Source organism: Myotis brandtii, unplaced genomic scaffold (assembly GCF_000412655.1).
Source record: "Myotis brandtii unplaced genomic scaffold, ASM41265v1 scaffold601, whole genome shotgun sequence".
NCBI lineage: Eukaryota > Metazoa > Chordata > Mammalia > Chiroptera > Vespertilionidae > Myotis > Myotis brandtii.
Genome location: NW_005370276.1, coordinates 2,345,398 through 2,363,482, shown reverse-complemented (window position 1 = coordinate 2,363,482; position 18,085 = coordinate 2,345,398). Strand labels below are relative to the sequence as shown.

General features: G+C 53.5%; 3 protein-coding genes across 10 annotated transcripts in view; 2 read left to right on the top strand and 1 right to left on the bottom strand.

Annotated features, from left to right (window-relative positions):
* Positions 1 to 7,935, top strand: part of LOC102249682 (syncytin-1-like) — an 8,254-nt gene extending 319 nt beyond the window's left edge. Inside the window, exons 2-3 of one of the 6 annotated variants that reach the window (XM_014550515.1) lie at positions 208 to 313; positions 5,482 to 7,935. In XM_014550515.1, coding sequence (XP_014406001.1) covers positions 5,760 to 7,526 — 1,767 coding nt within the window. In that variant the 5' untranslated portion in view covers positions 208 to 313; positions 5,482 to 5,759 and the 3' untranslated portion in view covers positions 7,527 to 7,935. Of the gene's footprint in view, positions 1 to 6; positions 314 to 3,565; positions 3,667 to 5,481 lie in introns of those variants that run through there. The other 5 variants (XM_014550518.1, XM_014550517.1, XM_014550514.1 and 2 more) reach the window with 5 other exon arrangements.
* The window catches only part of LOC106728382 (transmembrane protein 202-like), a 29,940-nt gene extending 14,746 nt beyond the window's left edge, over positions 1 to 15,194 (bottom strand). For both annotated transcript variants that reach the window (XM_014550522.1, XM_014550523.1), the window contains exons 1-2: positions 15,142 to 15,194; positions 12,935 to 13,132 (exon numbers count right to left, since the gene is read on the bottom strand). In XM_014550522.1, coding sequence (XP_014406008.1) covers positions 12,935 to 13,132; positions 15,142 to 15,169 — 226 coding nt within the window. In that variant the 5' untranslated portion in view covers positions 15,170 to 15,194. The remainder of the gene's footprint in view (positions 1 to 12,934; positions 13,133 to 15,141) is intronic.
* A 238-nt stretch (positions 15,195 to 15,432) lies between these two features.
* Positions 15,433 to 17,839, top strand: LOC102250371 (zonadhesin). Of its 2 annotated transcripts, XM_005879566.2 has the most exons (3): positions 15,433 to 16,613; positions 17,041 to 17,324; positions 17,579 to 17,839. In XM_005879566.2, exons 1-3 carry the CDS (start codon positions 15,454 to 15,456, stop codon positions 17,749 to 17,751), a joined length of 1,617 nt encoding a protein of 538 aa, XP_005879628.1. In that variant the 5' UTR covers positions 15,433 to 15,453; the 3' UTR covers positions 17,752 to 17,839. The 2 variants fall into 2 exon arrangements, with proteins under 2 accessions (XP_005879628.1, XP_014406006.1); XM_014550520.1 differs by having other exon boundaries at positions 17,041 to 17,593.
* The last annotated feature ends 246 nt before the right edge of the window (positions 17,840 to 18,085 follow it).

Here is an 18,085-nt window from a genome sequence, read left to right as displayed (position 1 = left end):
TTGGGGCGTCTGGAGCGGGTGGGGGGCGCGCGCAGTGGGGAGGACTCTCGCCGCCGGAGCGCGGCCCGGTCCGCCATTTTGTCCGCCTTCCTGGGGGGCGGGATACGTGAGGCGGCGAGTTCTCCTTGTAATCAATAAACGCTTGCTTGCTTAAACCATCTATGAGTCGGTAGTCTGTCTCTGGGGGACTCGCTCTGTAACATTTAGAGGCCCCTGCGAGATACCCACGGGGGTCTCGGACCCCCGCAAGCAAGCAGCCCGGGTTCCTGTCTCCTGGCCGCGGCAGCTGACCTCGGACGTCCCAGCAGCATTGGTGAGTTAACCGGCTGGTTTCTTTCTGTCTGGCGAGCGCTCATAATTAGTGACAAGGTGGCAGGACGCCGCCGGGGACCCTGTCACAGCCAACGAGGTGACGACCTCCGAGGCTCTGGTTATATTTGTGGAGCGTGAATGAGCTTGGACGTGCGGCCGCGGGTGATTCCTTTGGATGTTATGTGAGTTGTCTTCTTCCCTTGATCTCTGTTTTCGCCCATGTCTGTGCGTGTGAAGGACTCAGTCAGAAGAGTTGAAATTTATAGGATCTGTGTTGAAATTGTTCTACCGTGTCTATTTTTTATTGGATTCGCCTGTCTTTGCTTAACCTCGATTTTCATTACAGTGTCGAGAGGCAACATGGGGCAGACTAATGAAAAGGCGAGTCCTTTGTCGCCTCTAGAATGTATAATTAAAAATTTCTCTGATTTCAAAAAACGGGCAGATGTTTACGGTGCCCCGGTTGATGCTTTCACTCTGAGGAAATTCTGTGAGCGGGAGTGGCCAACATTCGGCGTTGGGTGGCCCTCCACTGGGACTCTTGACATGGCCATCTGTGCCGGAGTCAGACAAATTGTTTTCGGAGACCCGGGACATCCCGACCAAATGCAATATATTGAAGTATGGATTGATATTCTATGGGATAATCCTAAATACCTCCGTGACTGTGGTTGCGTCCCTAAGAGGAAATCGGGACAGAGACCACCCAGGTTGGTTCTTTTGGCTAAGCCCCAGGGGAGAGAGAAACCAAAAAGCCCCCTGGCTACTCCCTCGGCCCCGCCGATACTGGAGGTGCCGGAGGATGAGGCCCCAACTCGACCGCCCCCACCTCCTTATGCGGCTGCCCCGAGACTGCCGCCGATTCCCCTGAAGGGAGTCTCTATCCTCCCCTTCGAGACAAGCGGGAAGGAAAAGAGTCTCTAAGCCCCGATAGTACCTGGGAAGGTTCGGGGCTGGGAGGAGAAGTGGGGCCATTGAGTCTGCCCCATACCAGGGCTGGAACCCCATTTGGCACGGAGAGACCGGCGACCCAGCTGCCTCTCAGAGAGACGGGAGAGGTCAGTGCGACGGGGCAGCCTCTCCGAACTTATGTCCCCTTTACCACCTCAGACGTGTACAATTGGAAAAACCAGAACCCCCCGTTCTCCCAGAACCCCCAGGGGCTGATAACCTTATTGGAGTCGGTCTTTTACACCCACCAGCCCACTTGGGATGACTGTCAGCAGTTGTTGACTACTCTGTTCACCACCGAGGAGAAGGAGAGAATTAAGAGGGAGGGGAGAAAACAGGTTTTAGATGCCAGGGGGGAACCTACCACGGATGAGGATAGGGTGGCGGAAGTTTTCCCCCCCACTCAGCCCAACTGGAACCCGAATTCTGCATCCGGGAGGGAGGCTCTAGACCATTACCGCCAGGTTCTGCTAAGGGGTATTCGGGCGGCGGCCCGAAAACCCACAAATCTGTCTAAGGTGACCGAGACTAAACAAGGGCCTAACGAGAGTCCCGAGGCTTTCCTAGAAAGGCTCTGTGAACCCTATCGTACTTACACTCCCACAGATCCAGATGCCCCGGACAACCGCGCGGCCCTTGCCGTCCAGTTTGTAGGACAGTCAGCCCCTGATATTAAGAAAAAGTTACAAAAGATAGAGGGTTTCGAAGGGAAGTCTCTCACTGAGCTGTTGGCCATTGCCCAACGAGTATTCGAAAACCGGGAGGACCCTACCCAGGCATTAAATGAAAAAATGGCGAAGGTCCTCGTAGCCATGGAAGAGAGAGGCCGGCCCAAGAAGTCTAGGGAAGGAAGGGGCAAGCGGCAAGGACAAGGGAGAGGGAAGCCTTTAGAGCGCGACCAGTGTGCCTACTGTAAGGAGAAAGGACATTGGAAGAATGAATGCCCAAAAAGACCGGGAGCCGGCGGGGCGACCCCCCTCTTGGTAGAGGAGGTGGACTGATGACGTCAGGGCTCCCGAGCCCCCGCCCCCCCGGAGCCCCGGGTAACGCTTAACGTGGGGGGAAAACTGGTAGACTTCTTAGTTGATACCGGAGCAACCCACTCTGTGCTCCTCGCCCCGGAAGGGCCCCCGTCAGCCCTCCGAACCACCATAATAGGGGCAACAGGGAAGCCTAAATCTTACCCGTGGTCACAAGCTAGGATCACCAGTCTGGGGCAAGGGACAGTCACCCACTCCTTCCTTGTCATACCTGAATGCCCGGAGCCCTTACTCGGCCGCGACCTGCTGCAAAAATTAAAGGCCACCATCTTCACGGACGAAGGACCAGAGATTCGCACAGGCGAGGGAAAAATTCTAGTCACTTTTCCCTTGGAGAATGAGTATCGACTTCATGTCAGCCCACCCGTGAACCCCGAGTCAGACCTCCTATCGTTATGGCAGAAGGAGGTTCCCGAAGTTTGGGCCGAGGCCAACCCGCCTGGACTTGCAAAGCACAGACCCCCAATCGTGGTCCAGTTGCTGAGCACAGCACTCCCCGTCCGGGTCCGCCAGTACCAGATTAGCAGTAAGGCCTGGGCTGGAATCTCCAAACACATCCAGAGACTGAAAGAGGCTGGGATACTGACCCCTTGTCGGTCAGCCTGGAACACCCCCCTCCTTCCAGTCCAGAAGCCCGGTACCACTGACTTCAGGCCGGTGCAGGACCTCCGAGAGGTGAACAAGAGAGTAGAGACCATTCACCCGATGGTCCCAAACCCATATACTCTACTCAGTCTTCTAAGACCTGATCAGAAGTTTTACTCGGTCTTAGACTTAAAAGATGCCTTTTTCTGTCTGCCAACCTATCTTCGCCTTTGAGTGGACAGACCCCGAGAAGGGAGAATCAGGACAGCTAACGTGGACCCGGCTCCCACAGGGGTTCAAGAACTCCCCTACCCTTTTTGATGAGGCCCTCAGTCAGGACCTCCAAGGCTTCCGTGCAGACCATCCCGAAGTCACCCTCCTCCAGTACGTGGATGACCTCCTGCTCGCCTCTACCACCCGGGAGGAGTGTTAGGCGGCCACCAGGAGCCTCCTAGAAACCCTAGGACGGCTCGGATACCGGGTCTCGGCAAGAAAGGCTCAGCTGTGCCAAGCGGAGGTCACATACCTCGGATACCGCCTGCGAGGAGGAGAAAGAACCCTGTCTGACAGCCGAATACAGGCCATCCTGCAGATCCCAACTCCGACCACCAAAAGGCAAGTACGGGAATTCCTGGGGGCGGTAGGCTACTGTCGACTCTGGATCCCTGGCTTTGCAGAAATAGCCAAGCCCCTGTACTCGGCTACCGGGGGAGTAGACTTGACCCTTCGCTGGGGAGCAGAGGAGGAAGAAGTCTTCCAGAGGCTGAAGACGGCTCTGGTGAGTGCCCCAGCCCTGACTCTCCCGGACCTCGAGAAGCCCTTCCATCTGTTTGTAGCTGAAGCTCGGGGAGTAGCTAAGGGGGTATTGACCCAGACCTTAGGCCCCTGGAAGAGACCTGTAGCGTACCTGTCCAAGCGGCTGGACCCTGTAGCAGCAGGCTGGCCTGGGTGCCTTCGGGCAGTAGCTGCAACCGCCATTCTAGTGAAGGAAGCCTCCAAGCTCACGTTCGGGCAGAACCTTCAGATCACAGCCCCTCATAACGTTGAGCAATTGCTGCGGGCACCCCCGGACAGGTGGTTATCAAACGCCCGGGTGACCCAATACCAGGTCCTACTCCTCGACCCCCGAGGATAAGTTTCCTGCAGACGGCTGCACTGAATCCAGCCACTCTGCTGCCTGACCCAGGGGAGGGGACTCTGGTACATGACTGCAGTGAAATCCTCACCTCTCTGACCTCGTTGAGAACAGAGCTCAGAGACATCCCCATCCCCCAGGCGGACGCTACCCTCTTCACGGATGGGAGCAGCTTTATAGAAGAAGGTATCCGGTACGCTGGAGCTGCAGTAGTAACCTTAGAGTCTGTTATCTGGGCACAGGCCTTGGGACACGGCACTTCGGCACAGAAGGCCGAGCTGATCGCACTAACCCAGGCCCTCAGGTGGAGCAAGGGAAAGAAGGTTAATATCTACACCGACAGCAGATATGCCTTCACTACTGTCCACGTGCATGGCGCCTTGTACCAGGAGCGGGGCTTACTCACAGCCGGGGGGAAGGACATCAAGAACTCACAGGAGATCTTAAGTCTCCTCTCCTCCATATGGGGCCCCGAGAAAGTGGCAGTCATTCACTGCAAGGGACATCAGAAAGGAGATTCAGACATAGCAAAAGGAAACCGGTTAGCGAACCAGGCCGCCAAGGAAGCAGCGAAAGGGGCTATTCGGCCCATTGAGGTCTTAGCAGCTCAGACAGCCGACCCAAGTCCTCTGAGGAAGAAGAAGAGTGGGGACAGCAACTACAAGGAACAAGGAACTCAGGCGGGTGGCTCCAGCTAGCCGATGGAAGAATCATCCTGCCCCAGGCAGTAGGGAGACAGGTGGCGGAGCACACACATCGAGCCACACACCTAGGTGGGGTCAAGTTAGCTGAGCTCCTAAGGAAGAAGTACCTGGTTAAAGGACTAGACCAGTTAACCCGAGATATAGCCAAGAGATGTCGTGCCTGCGCTTTAGTCAACCCCAACCCAGTCCCAGTGAGAGGACCGAGGACCCGGCTCAGGGGCAGTGCCCCGGGTGAACACTGGGAGGTAGACTTCACCGAACTTCCCCCGGCGCGGGGGGATACAGATACCTCCTTGTGTTCGTGGACACGTTCTCCGGGTGGCTGGAAGCGTTCGCAGTGAAGAGAGAGACTGCCCAGGTAGTAGTAAAGCAATTGATTTTTGAAATTCTGCCCCGATTCAGCTTACCTATCTACATGGGGTCTGACAATGGGCCGGCGTTCATCGCCAAGGTCACCGAACAATTGGCAACTACCCTAAAAATTAAGTGGAAACTCCACTGTGTCTATCGGCCACAGAGTTCAGGACAGGTAGAAAGAATGAATAGGACAATAAAGGAAACCTTAACCAAGTTAAAATTAGAAACTGGCGGTGATTGGGTGAGTCTCCTCCCCTTTGCCCTATTGCGGGCTCGATGTACCCCTTACCTTGAAAAATTCACCCCTTATGAAATAATGTTTGGGAGACCTCCTCCCGTCCTGCCCCGGGTAGGGGAGGAGATCCTAGGGGGAATAACTAACAGGAACCTCCTTAAGTCTCTACAGGCGTTACAGCAGACCAGGGAAGAGGTCCACAGGCTGGTCCGCCAACCAAGGCCAGAGGCAAAGCCACAATCCAGGACTCCGGTGGCCCAACCTGGGAGTCTCGTCTGGATCAAGAGATTAAACCCTGGGCAGTTAGAACCGAGGTGGGAAGGACCCTTCATTGTTGTTCTCAGTACTCCTACAGCCGTCAAGGTAGCTGGAAAGCAGCACTGGATACATCACACCCGGCTGAAAAAGACACCTGAAGAACTACCAGGGGACCAGGAGAAATGGCAGATCAGCCCGACCGACGACCCACTCAAGGTCAAGTTAACCCGGGTGGGGAAAGAATAATAACGTTACTACTCCTATTGGCGACTCTGCCCCACCCTTCAGAGAGTGGGCTAGGGCCCCCACCCAATGCACAGGACTTAGTGCGGGCACTTTATGGGAGCCCTTGTGACTGCACGGGAGGGAGTACGGGAGTGACTCCGTCCCAATACTCCCAAACAACTGATTGTGGCAGTAGAACAGCCTACTTAACTTTTGAGACTTTGAAGGGGGACGGATTTAAACAGGGATGGAAATGTGTCAGTAAACCTAAAATCATACTGCCAGTGAAGGGCAAACCCGGACCGTGCCCTTCCGACTGTCAGATGGCCACAGAAATGCATTCCACTTGCTACCGGGAGGTCCAGCATTGCACCCATACAGATGGGAAAGTCTATCTAACTGCCATCCTGCAGAGGACGTACTCTGGTTCTTTCGGAGGGGACTGGGACACTAGCAGTAGCCAAGGGTACTCCAAGCTCGCTCAGGCCTCCTGCCGAGGCAATCTTGGCCAGGCTAGCTGCTGGTCGCCACGTGCCCCAGTCCACGTATCTGATGGGGGGGGACCCACTGATCGGGTTAGAGAAGCTGAGGTACAAGAACAGATAGAACAGATGATTCACTCCTTGTACCCACCCCTCCGCAAGCCCAGGGACATCGATCTAGATGCCCAGACCTCCGACATCTTAGAGGCTACCCTCAGAGCTCTAAATGGCTCTAACCCGTCACTGGCCGCAGACTGTTGGCTATGTATGACTCTTGGGACAGCCATGCCCCTTGCCCTCCCCGCCGGGAATTCTTCCATACAGGAGGCTGGAAGCTGCAGCCTCACCCTTCCCTTCAGAATACAGCCCGTAGGGTTCAGTACCTCCCCATGTTTTAGGGGGCTGTTCCAGAACAATAGCTATGACTTAGATGTAGGGTATCAGACTTTCTCCGAGTGCACCCAGGTCTCAAACCACTCCACACCCCTCTGCCCAGCCCCTGGGCAGGTTTTTGTTTGCGGGGGTAGCCTGGCCTTCACAGCCCTACCTGTCAACTGGACAGGATTATGCATACAGGCTATTATCCTCCCCGATATAGACATTATCCCAGGTGAAGAGCCCGTTCCCCTTCCTAGTCTTGATTACATAGCAGGACGCAGTAAAAGGGCTATCCAATTTATTCCCCTACTCTTAGGCCTAGGAGTTTCGGGTGCTGTGGCATCGGGCTCCGCAGGACTAGGAGTAGCTGTACACTCCTATACCAAGCTTTCCAATCAGCTAATTGATGATGTTCCAGCCCTCTCAGGAACTATAAATGACCCCCAAGACCAAATAGACTCTCTAGCTGAAGTCGTCCTCCAGAACCGGAGGGGGCTCGACTTACTCACTGCAGAGCAGAGAGGGATCTGCTTAGCCCTACAGGAACGCTGCTGCTTCTATGCCAACAAATCGGGAATCGTCCGAGACAAGATCAAGAAGCTCCAGGAGGATCTAGTCAAGAGGAGGAAAGAACTGGTCGACAACCCCTTATGGAGCAGCTTCAACGGACTCCTCCCCTATCTACTTCCCCTTTTGGGGCCACTACTTGGACTGGTACTAATGTTAACTATAGCCCCCTGCATTTTTAGGTCGATAGCTAACATGATTCAAGCTAGGACTCAGGACCTTAAGATCCCTGCTCTCCGTGTCCAGTACCAAAATGTTGCTATAGACAAGGAGAGTGAGAGCGAATCAAAGGTTTGATTCGCCTGTATGAGGAGTGGGGAATGAGATAGAAATTACAGGGTGGGGGGCTCAACCAGGGTGGAAAAGTACTGAACATAGCTTGTAACTTAAGTCAGACCTAGGGGAAAACCAGACTTGAAAAACAAGTCCAAATAAGGGTGGCATCTGGGGAAAGAAGGAAGCTGAGCGAAGCCTGTCAGGGAGAAGAATAGCTTTAGCAGGAATTCCGCCTGGCCCTCGCCCGGGGGCGGGCTGTTAGTTTAGTAGCCAACCAATAGGAATAGGACAGATCAGCCAGGGTCGGGAGGGTGATAAAAGGAGGGACGGCCCCTCCGCCCTTCGCCCGGCGATTGCCTGCTGCTGTGTCAGCTAACGCAGGGGCCCAGATCCGGATCTGTAATCAATAAACGCTTGCTTGCTTAAACCATCTATGAGTCGGTAGTCTGTCTCTGGGGGACTCGCTCTGTAACACTCCTGAGCGCCCCCTACAGGGGATCTAGTCTGCAACCCGGGCATGTGCCCTTGACCAGTGAATTGAACGGTGACCTCCTGGTTCATTAGTCCATGCTCAACTACTGAGCAACACTTTTTCTTTTTTTTTATGTTTTATTGATTTTTTTTTGTTATGCCCAGATTTCAGGGTCCCCAAAAGACCACCAGGGAGCGCCGAGTCCAATGCAAAAGCAGAGTCTTTATTCAAACTAGCTTGCGCTCCGACCCCCCCCCACCACCACCACCACACACACACACACACACACACACACTCGCCGTTGCAGCGGCTGGGGCAGAGAGAGAGCCAGCTCTGGGGAAAGGGGTTTTATAGTAAGGGGAGGAGAGAGGACTGTGGGCCCTGCCGATTGGCCAGGCGCAAGTCAGTGTCTTGTTACACAGGATGTGGTTGTATCTGGCGCCCACTTCCCTTGATTATCATTGGTTAGTTTAAAGAAATCCTAGGTGTGGCTAGCAGAGGTTTGGGCTTCCCGGAAGAAGCTCCTTGCTGAGCACATGGCTGCTGCCCAAAATGGAGGATTCCCGGCAAGATGGAGGGCGTAGCCCTCACCCTTTCATTTTTTACAGAGAGGAAAGGAGAGGGATAGAGAGTTAGAAACATCGATGAGGGAAAAACATTGATCAGCTGCCTCCTGCACACCCCCTACTGGGGATGTGCCTGCAACCAAGGTACATGCCCTTGACCGGAATCGAACCTGGGGCCCTTCAGTCTGCAGGCCGCAGCTCTATCCACTGAGCAAAACCGGTTAGGGCTGAGCAACACTTTTTACTTTTTATTATTGAAATATTCAAACATATAGGAAATACACATAATCTTGATATTTGAAACAAGTCACATGTTTGTGTTATTTGCACTTAAGTGTTATTTTTTTCGGCACTTAGTGTGTCGAAAGTAAATTCATTTCATCCAAAGTAGTTGCCACTTACATTCCTGAAATAATATTTTCTACTTAATGACAATGCCCTTGTCACCCCTAATGTTTCCCAGTCTCTTAAGTGCTGTTGGTGTGGTCTCAATCCCTGAAGGTGGGTGGCCTTGGGGCCTGGTTGCCGAGGGACTGGGGCTCCCATGATGTTCAGCACTGGGTTCCGATCACCCCTGAGGACACAGTGCTCCTGAGACCTTTAACACATGGGGGTCCAAGTGGTCCCCCAGGCTGTTTCTTTACATACTCTCACTAAGTCCTTCCTTGTTGCAGGTGTCTCTTCAAGCTGAGGGGCCACCCACCACCACCCCATCTTGGTAAGAATCCTTGCTCCCACTCCCTGACCCACCCAGGTCTAAAACACCTGCATTTCTGGTGACTTCTCATCAGATATCTCTGGGACCTAATTTATATGTGAACAGTCATGCTCAGTATTTACATACAAATCCCAGCTCTGCTATTGGTGGGATTGAGGTGTTAGTCAAGTGATTGTACTCCTGAGCCTCAGTCTCGGTTTCTGTGTCTAGCATCTGACAACATATCAAGAGCAGAGAGGTTGTCCTCTCATAGTTGCAGGGGAGGGAGGTGGAGGCAGGGCATGATATATCCTGCCTTTGAAAGGAAGGGTTGAATATAGTGAAATGCACAGGCTGTGAAAGGAAGAAATATACATATATTTTTTGGGTTTGGGGGGACTAATCAAATATCCAATTTTCAGACTTAGAAGAAAAGAAACAGTGGCTAGCAGTTAATACTGTCACTGGTTTCTAGGCTGCATATAGTATATCAGCCAAGTTGAGACAGCTTTCCATGAATTGTGTGCATATAAATTTATAGTCAATAAAGTTACCCTCTACTGACACACAGCTGTTAAAATGACAGTGCACCATGGCAGATATTTCACAAGTGTTTCAAAGACCTAAGTCGTAAAATGGGCCTGGATACAGGTTACCCAAAGAGGAGCAAGTGTTCTAGGCTCTAGGAGGGCTTTCCCTCTGTTCCCTGTTCTTGGATCTTACAACACTTGCTGGCAGGCCCTTTAGGGAGGAGATAATGAGAGAAAATCATTGATCATTGATTGGCTGCCTCCTGCACCCCCCCCCCCCCCCCCCACACACACACACACACTGGGTTTCAAGCCCACAAACCAGGCATGTGTCTATGATCAGGAATCCAACTGTGACCTCCTGGTTCATAGGTTGGCACTCAACCACTGAGCCACACCAGCTGGGCCCAAATTGTCTTTTGAGGGGCTGATGCTCTTCACCCTAAGTGCCCTCTGAGAGGGAATTTCTGGGAAAGCATGGAGGGAGGGAGGGAGATGCCATCTCTGAAATCAATATATATAATTTTTAAAAGGGCATGGCTCCACCTCTGCCCAGGCCCTGGTCCAGGCGCATGCAGGAGGCAACCAATCAATGTGTTTCTCTCCCATTGATATTTTTCTGTCTTTCCCTCTCTCTTCCACTCTCTCTACAAATCAATGGAAAAATATCCTCAGGTGAGGATTTAAAATATTAATAATTTTTAAAATAAAATAAAGGCAGTTACCCTGGCCAGTGTGGCTCAGTCGGTTGGGCATTGTCCTGTGCACTGAAAGAAAGGTCATGGTTCTATTCCAGGTCAGAGCACATGCCCAGGTTTCAGGCTCAATTCCCAGTAGGGGGCGTGCAGGAGGCAGTCGATCAATGTTTTGCTCTCACAAATAAGTTTCTCTCTCAAAATCAATAAAAATATATTTTAAAAATACAAATAAGAAAATGACGGTAAGTGCAGCAGCTGGAAAAAGAAAAGTGTTTTTATAAAACTTACTAGAGGCCCGATATGCGAAATTCATGCAAGAGTAGGCCTTCCTTCCCCCGGCTGCCAGCACCAGCTTCCCTCTGGCACCAGGGACCCAGGCTTCCCTTACAGCCTTGGCTTCATCTGGAGGTCATCCGGAAGGACATCCGGTCTAATTAGCATATTATACTTTTATTATTATAGACTAGAGGCCCAGTGCATGAAAATTCATGCACTGGAGGGGAGGTCCCTCAGCCTGGCCTGCTCACAGTCCAGGTGCCCTCAGGGGCGGGAGGCAACCCAGCCATCAGGGGAAGGTGACGCCCCCATCACACCTCTGCTGCTGCCACTGCCGGCAGTGCAAGCCTTGGCCAGCCCTGGTTACCTGAGCCTTGGGTGACCCTGGGCGGCTGGGCAGCCAACATCCAAGGCTTGCCTGCACCTTGAGCCATCCCTGGGCAGCTAGGGGACTGAGGGCGGATCCGGCCTCACTGTGAGCCTGGCACCCCCGGTGGGTTTGAAAGGACTGGGGCCTCCGGCAGGGCTGAGGGAACTAGGTTTAGCCATCTTGTGGCTATGGGCGCCGCCATCTTTGTAACGGTGTGACAGCCAATTTGCATATTCTGTATTTATTAGATAGGATAGGTAAACTTGGTGTAGCACTTAATATGTGCCAGGCAGTGTTCTCATTCCTTTAGGTGTTTTAGCTCACACATTAACAGCTTACGAATTGGTACTGCTATTACTGCCATTTTTAGAAATGTGGAAACTGAGGCACAGAGAGGTGAAGAAATGTATCCAAGATCACCCAGCTACCAAGAGGTTGGACTAGGATTCGAACTAGGCACTCTGGCGCCAGGCTCCGGGCTGTCTCCTGTTGCAATGCTCAAAAGCAATGAAGAGCCCTAGCCGGCTTGGCTCAGTGGATACAACATCAGCCTGCAGACTGAAGGGTCCCAGGTTTGATTCCAGTCAAGGGCACATGCCTGGGCTGTGAGCTTGATCCCCAGTAGGGGGCGTGCAGGAGGCAGCCGATCAATGATTCTCTCTCATCATTGATGTTTCCCTCCCTCTCCCTCTCTGAAATCAGTAAAAATATATTTTAAAATATATTTTTGAAAAAGCAATGAAGAGACCAACAAGGAGGCAAAATGTTCCTGCTAAAAACCTCTTGTCATCTTTTCTGGAAAAACAAATTGTTAAGTGAGAGAGAGAGAAAATGATGGTGTTTTCAGCCACCTAGTGATGAGGCAGGCGGGCTTTCGGTCAAGTATAGTGCTCACCTTCCAAAGCATATGACAGTCCTATTTCCTTATGAGCCAGAAAGAACTCCAGGAGCCCTGGCCAGTGTGGCTCGGTTGGCTGAGCATTGTCCCAGGCGCCAAAAGGTCACGGGTTGAAGTCCCGATCAGGGCACATGCCCAGGTTGCTGGTTTGCTCTCCAGTGAGGGCCATGCAGGGGGCAGCCAATTGGTGGTTCTCTCTCATCGATGTTTCTCTCTCTCTCTCAAATCAATTAAAAAAAAAACATATTTAAGCCTAACTGGTTTTGCTCAGTGGCTAGAGCATCGGCCTGCAGACTGAAAGGTCCCAGGTTTGATTCCAGTCAAGGGCATGTACCTTGGTTGCTGGCACATCCCCAAGATGGGGGTGTGCAGGAGGCAGCTGATCGATGTTTCTCTCTCATCGATGTTTCTAACTCTCTATCCCTCTCCCTTCCTCTCTGTATAAAATCAATAAAATATATATTTAAAAAAACATTTTTTAAAAGAAAAAAATTGTTTAAAAAAATATCAGCTCTCTTCTCACTTCAGTGGTGATTTTGTTTTATTTCTTTGGTGGTGTTTTTTTTAAAAAAAGAAAAGAAAAGAAAAACAAACAAAGAAAAAACAGAACCCCAGGAGACCCCCTCACAAGGCCTTCAGAGAATCTCCAGAGACCCTTTCTCAAAGGCTCTGAAAAGATTTCAGCCATTCACAGCCCCACGCCATCCACAATAGTCTCTGTCCTCAACCCCAAACACATCCCCGTGCCCATCTCCAACCCTCATGCCCAACTCATCCCCCATCCTCAATCCTATTCCAAGCTCAAGCCCATCCTTCTGTCCCTATTCCCCAAGCCCTAAAGGACACCTAAAGATCCCTGCCCCTATCATCTCCAAGGGAGCCCCTGCAGAGTGCCCCATAGCCCGTCCATGGCCTCACTGACCAGTGACTTGGCCCACGTTGGCGCATTTGTACTTGCAGTTGATCCAGAAGCCCATGTAGCCAGAGTAGGAGCCCTCCAGGTAGGCCATCCGCCCATCCACCGCACTGAGCACCATCAGGGTTGTGAGGGTGCTGAAGACCAGGGCCCAGCCCCGCAGGATGTACTTTCTGTCCTCCTCCCAGGAGTAGTTTGGGTCTGCTGGGAAGGAATCGAGGACTGGGGGTCAGGATCGGCCTGCATCCTCCTTTGGCCCATCCCTGAGCACAGCCGTGTCTCCATCCACACCCAAGCCTCCCCTTTCACCCCGTTTTCAATCCCCTTCCACCCCAACCCCGATGCCAACCTCATCCCCATCTCCATTCCTGTCTCATCCCCTGTTTTAACTTTGTCTCCAGCACCATTCACAGCCCCACGCCATCCACAATAGTCTCTGTCCTCAACCCCAAACACATCCCCGTGCCCATCTCCAACCCTCATGCCCAACTCATCCCCCATCCTCAATCCTATTCCAAGCTCAAGCCCATCCTTCTGTCCCTATTCCCCAAGCCCTAGCTAGAACCAGCCCCTCTCTGGACCTCATCCCCTTATCTCCTTCGATGTCACAAATCCCAACCCAGGATGCACACAACAATGACACAGGTTCCAGAGGGTGTTCACGAGGCCATGACCCTAACCCCATCTCCAGTCCCAACCCCCATGACACCCATGGTGTCAAAAGAGTGAACACAGGGGATGCACCAAGCCCCTGTGATCCCGCCAACCTTCCCAGCTGGCAAGGGCCCCCCGGGCCTCACTGTTCACTAACTAGACTTCACAGGGTCTCTCCCACACATCAAGAGTTTTCCCACCTGGGTACCTCCACGCAGTCCCACCTGCTCCTCCAACCTGGGCACTCTCCTTCCACCTTTGCCCAGACTGCCTTAATCACCCTCACCTCTAATGTCACTTCTTCCGCATCTCCTTTCTGACACCCCCACCCCCGGCAACTGACCCCCACAGCCTCAGTTCTTAGTCAGGTTGCCCATTAAATGCTCCTATAGTACAATGTGCAATTCCTCACGGACTTGTCAGTCCTTATTCCACTGACTTTTTTCTTTTTTTTAAAAATCTTGACCCAAGGATAGTTTTCCATTGATTTTTAGGGAGAGTGGGAGAGAGAGGGAAAGAGAGAGAGAAATATCGATGTGAGAAGCACGTCGATTGGTTGCCTTCTTCAGGAGCCCAGACCAGGGCCCAGATGGGGGAGGAGCCTGCAACCAAGGTACCTGCCCTTGACTGGAATCGAACCCGGGATCCTTCAGTCCGCAGGCCAACGTTCTGTCCACTGAGCCAAATCAGCTAAGGCTTCACTGATTTTTTTTTTTTCCCTAACCAGTTATCCTGGTCAGATCCCCATTAGGATAGAGGACAAATCTGCACCCCTATCGCCTGCTGCACCCCTATTGCCTGGTACACAGACTTTGCTACCCTATATAGTAAAATCCTAAAATGCCAACAGCAGAATGAATGGTCACTATGACGCACACTGACCACCAGGAGGCAGAAGCTCAATGCAGGAGCTGCCCCCTGGTGGTCATTGCGGAGCTCCCACAGGGGAAGCACAGCAGGAGCCTCTCCCACCTCCACTGCAGGCAGGCAGTAAGGAGCAAAGGGTCCTGGACTGCGAGAACCCCAGACTGCAAGAGGGATGGTCTGACTGCTGGCTTAGGCCCAATCCCAAGCCAGGAGGTGGACATCCCCCAAAGGCTCCCGAACTGCAAGGGAGTGCAGGCCAGGCTGAGGGACAACCCCCCTCCAGTGCACAAATTTTGTGCACTGAGCCTCTAGTAATAATAAAGGGGTGAAATGGATTCGGAGAGGGCCCTGGAAGGGTTGTGGAGTGAGGCAGGTAGGAAGAGGGAATTATAACAGGACCTCTTGGATTCAGAGAGGGCCCTGGAAGGGTTGTGGAGTGAGGCAGGTAGGAAGAGGGAATTATAACTTCAGGACCTCTGGAAACTGTAAGAACTAATCTCAGAGACACTGGTGACTCAACCCTACCTAGTCCTGACCCCACTCTGAGATTGCTCCCTACCCCCCAATCTACCCCTTGCCCTGTCCTGGCACCTCTCTGACCCAGCTATGACCTCTTGGTGTACCAATCCTGACCCTGCCCAGACCCCACACTGAATGCACTCAGACCCAGTCCCAACCCCCATGTCACTCACCCAGGTCTACTGGGCAGGATGCGTCCATGGCCAATGTCCCAACTTCCTGGAACCTCTCCAACTGTCACGGAACCTCCCCGCAGCCCCAGCTTCAGGCCAGCCCGGAGCCCTGAGGCCTGCCTGAGGACAGTCGGAGAGACCAAGAAACACTGAAGAAAGGACAAAGAGGTCAAAGGCCCAAGGGACAGAGCCTGAACCCCAGAGAGAGACCAGCAGACTTCCAGTGGCCACTGAGGTGCCAGGAAAGAAGGTCAGAGGCAGTTGGCAGACTGTTGAGTGCGTCTAGGGACTGGCTTGGCCCTCTACCACCACATGTCCCACAAGTCCCAATTTGGCCAACAGAGCAACCAGGCAGAAGTCCTTACAGAAGATCCCGAAAGTGAGGCCCAAGATGAGACTTCAGACCCTTTGCCCAATACCTCCAGGCTAAGTGCCCAGGACCCTTCACCCATTACCCCCTCTAGCCCGGTCAGCATCCAAGAACCTCAACCCATTCTCCACTCTCCCCGGGTCAGCATGCAAGAACCAACACCCATTCTCCACTCTCGCCGGGTCAGCATCCAGGAACCACCATCCATTCCCCACTCTCGCCGGGTCAGCATCCAAGAACCACCACCCATTCTCCACACTCGCCGGGTCAGCATCCAAGAACATCCACCCATTGTCCACACTCGCCGGGTCAGCATCCAGGAACACCCACCCATTGTCCACACCCGCCGGGTCAGCATCCAGGAACATCCACCCGTTATCCAAGAGACACTGCCCGTCGTCCACACTCGCCGGGTCAGCATCCAGGAACCTCCACCCATTCTCCACATGCGCCGGGTCAGCATCCAAGAACCTTCATCCATCTTGCGCACTCGCCGGGCCAGCATCCAAGAACCTTCATCCATCTTGCGCACTCGCCGGGCCAGCGTCCAGGAGCCATCGCCCATTGACAACAGTCTCTGGGGCAGTATCAGAGAGGCACCATCCCTTGGTAACATTAGCCAAAAGAGTATCCAAGAGACACCATCCACTGTTAACATTGGCCAAACGAGTATCCAAGAGACACCATCCGTTAGCAGCGTTCACCAAGCCAGCCCCCAAGACACACCGCCAGTTACCCCTCTCAACACCCTGACCGTTCAGCCAAGTGTCCAAACAAGTTCCCAAATTCCCAGGTTCAGTATCCCCAGGCCTTCGCTGATGCCCCACACCCCCCACACCAGTCAAACCAGTTTGGGAGACAACTTGACAAGCACCCAGAGTCAAAGTTTAAGGGTTCCAGGCATCAAGTTCCCAAACCGGGCCAGTGTGGACGTCCCCCCTTCAATTACCGACAGCCCTGAGGCCAGCGTGGAAAGCATGGAATCAATTCTCTGGGTCTCCCAGGAGGTGTTCAAAGAATCTTTGTACAACCTCCAAGTCAGCAAAAATTCTCCAGATAGCGACATCCCGCTACACAGCTCCACGGACACCAGCTCTGGCAGGTGAGAGGCAGAGGTCCAGGCAAAAGGCCAGGTTCTGGGTGAGAATTGGAGGGGGGGTAGGGGATGGGGGTGGAGGGAGACAGCAGTCAAAGGACAGGGACCAGAACATGCCTGGCATAGCAGAGATTAGAGGTTGGACCTAGGTGTGGCAGGTCTTAGAAGCTGGTCCTGCAGGCTGGTGATGGGTAGGGCATGACACAGAACCTGGAGATGGGTTTTTGGGGTGGCAGGGCCTGGAAGCTAGATCTGGAGGCAAGGGAGCCTGGAGGGCAGGACCTGGGGGAGACAGGGTATAGAGGATGGACCTAGAGAAGATAAGAGTCTGAAGGCTAGACTGGGTGGGACCGGGTCTGGCAGCTGGACCTGGGATGGTTGGGCTGGGGAGCTGGACGCGGCGCTGACACTGGCGGTGGGCTCTCTGCTGCAGGTATTCGGTCAGGGCTAAACGCAGACATTCACAGCTGCCCCTGGGCACCCGGCTGCTGCACCAGGCCAAGAAGCTCAGCCGCCAGCTGAGCCTGGTGCTGAGCCTGGTGGGCGCGGTGATCATCGGTCTCATCACTCTGGGCCAGCCCTGGGTCCACTTCCAGGTGCCACTGACACTCCCTGGGGGTCCTGCTGACCCCCCGCCCCAAACCATCCCCATCAACACCATCTTCATTGTGCGGTGTTCTGACGTCTCCTGCCTGCATGAGCAAGACCACAATGCTTGTAAGGCCTGCCCTAGACTCCCCATTCCCGGGGCGCGTTTCTCCTCTGTCCTAAGGACCCCTTTCCGCCTTCCCTGGGATGACCCCACTGCCCCGGGTGTGTCCTCTCTGCTCTGCAACGGTCCTCACTACCTCCGGACCAGCCTCCCTTCCCCAGGATGGGGCTCCCTGCTGCAAGACCACCCTCGCTGCCTTGTGTTCATCCTCACCTACATGACCCTGATCCTGCTGTTCCTGATTCTCTTCCTTCCCTAGACTTGCTGGACTCTGCCTGGGCCTTCTTCTTCATTTCCAGCTTCACCGGCTTCTGCCTCTGCCTCATACTCATAGACATCACCTTCTTCACCAAGTCCAACGTGCCCGTGCTGGACTTCTCCAACATCGTCCTCAGCAACCTGACAGGCATGGCGCTGAGATCCTTCCTTTAGGGACACCAAGACCAGGCGAACCTTGCCCGGTGCCTGCCATGACACCCAACCCGCTCCCGCCAAACTCCAACCACATCCCCATCCCATCCCCACCTTCCGTCCCAATTCAAATCCTATCTCTTAACCCAGTGGTCGGCAAACTGCGGCTCGCGAGCCACATGGGGCTCTTTGGCCCCTTGAGTGTGGCTCTTCCACAAAATACCATGTGGGGCGCGCATGTAGTGTGCGATTGAAACTTCGTGGCCCATGCACAGAAGTCGGTATTTTGTAGAAGAGCCACTCAAGGGGCCAAAGAGCTGCATGTGGCTCGCGAGCCGCAGTTTGCCGACCACTG

Excerpts from the sequence above, each read along its gene's own strand:
- LOC102250371 (XM_014550520.1), top strand. The coding sequence starts at position 15,454 with ATGTCCCACAAGTCCCAATTTGGCCAACAGAGCAACCAGGCAGAAGTC. Across the intron at positions 16,614-17,040 it reads ACGGACACCAGCTCTGGCAG|GTATTCGGTCAGGGCTAAAC; the intron begins GTGAGAGGCAGA and ends TCTCTGCTGCAG.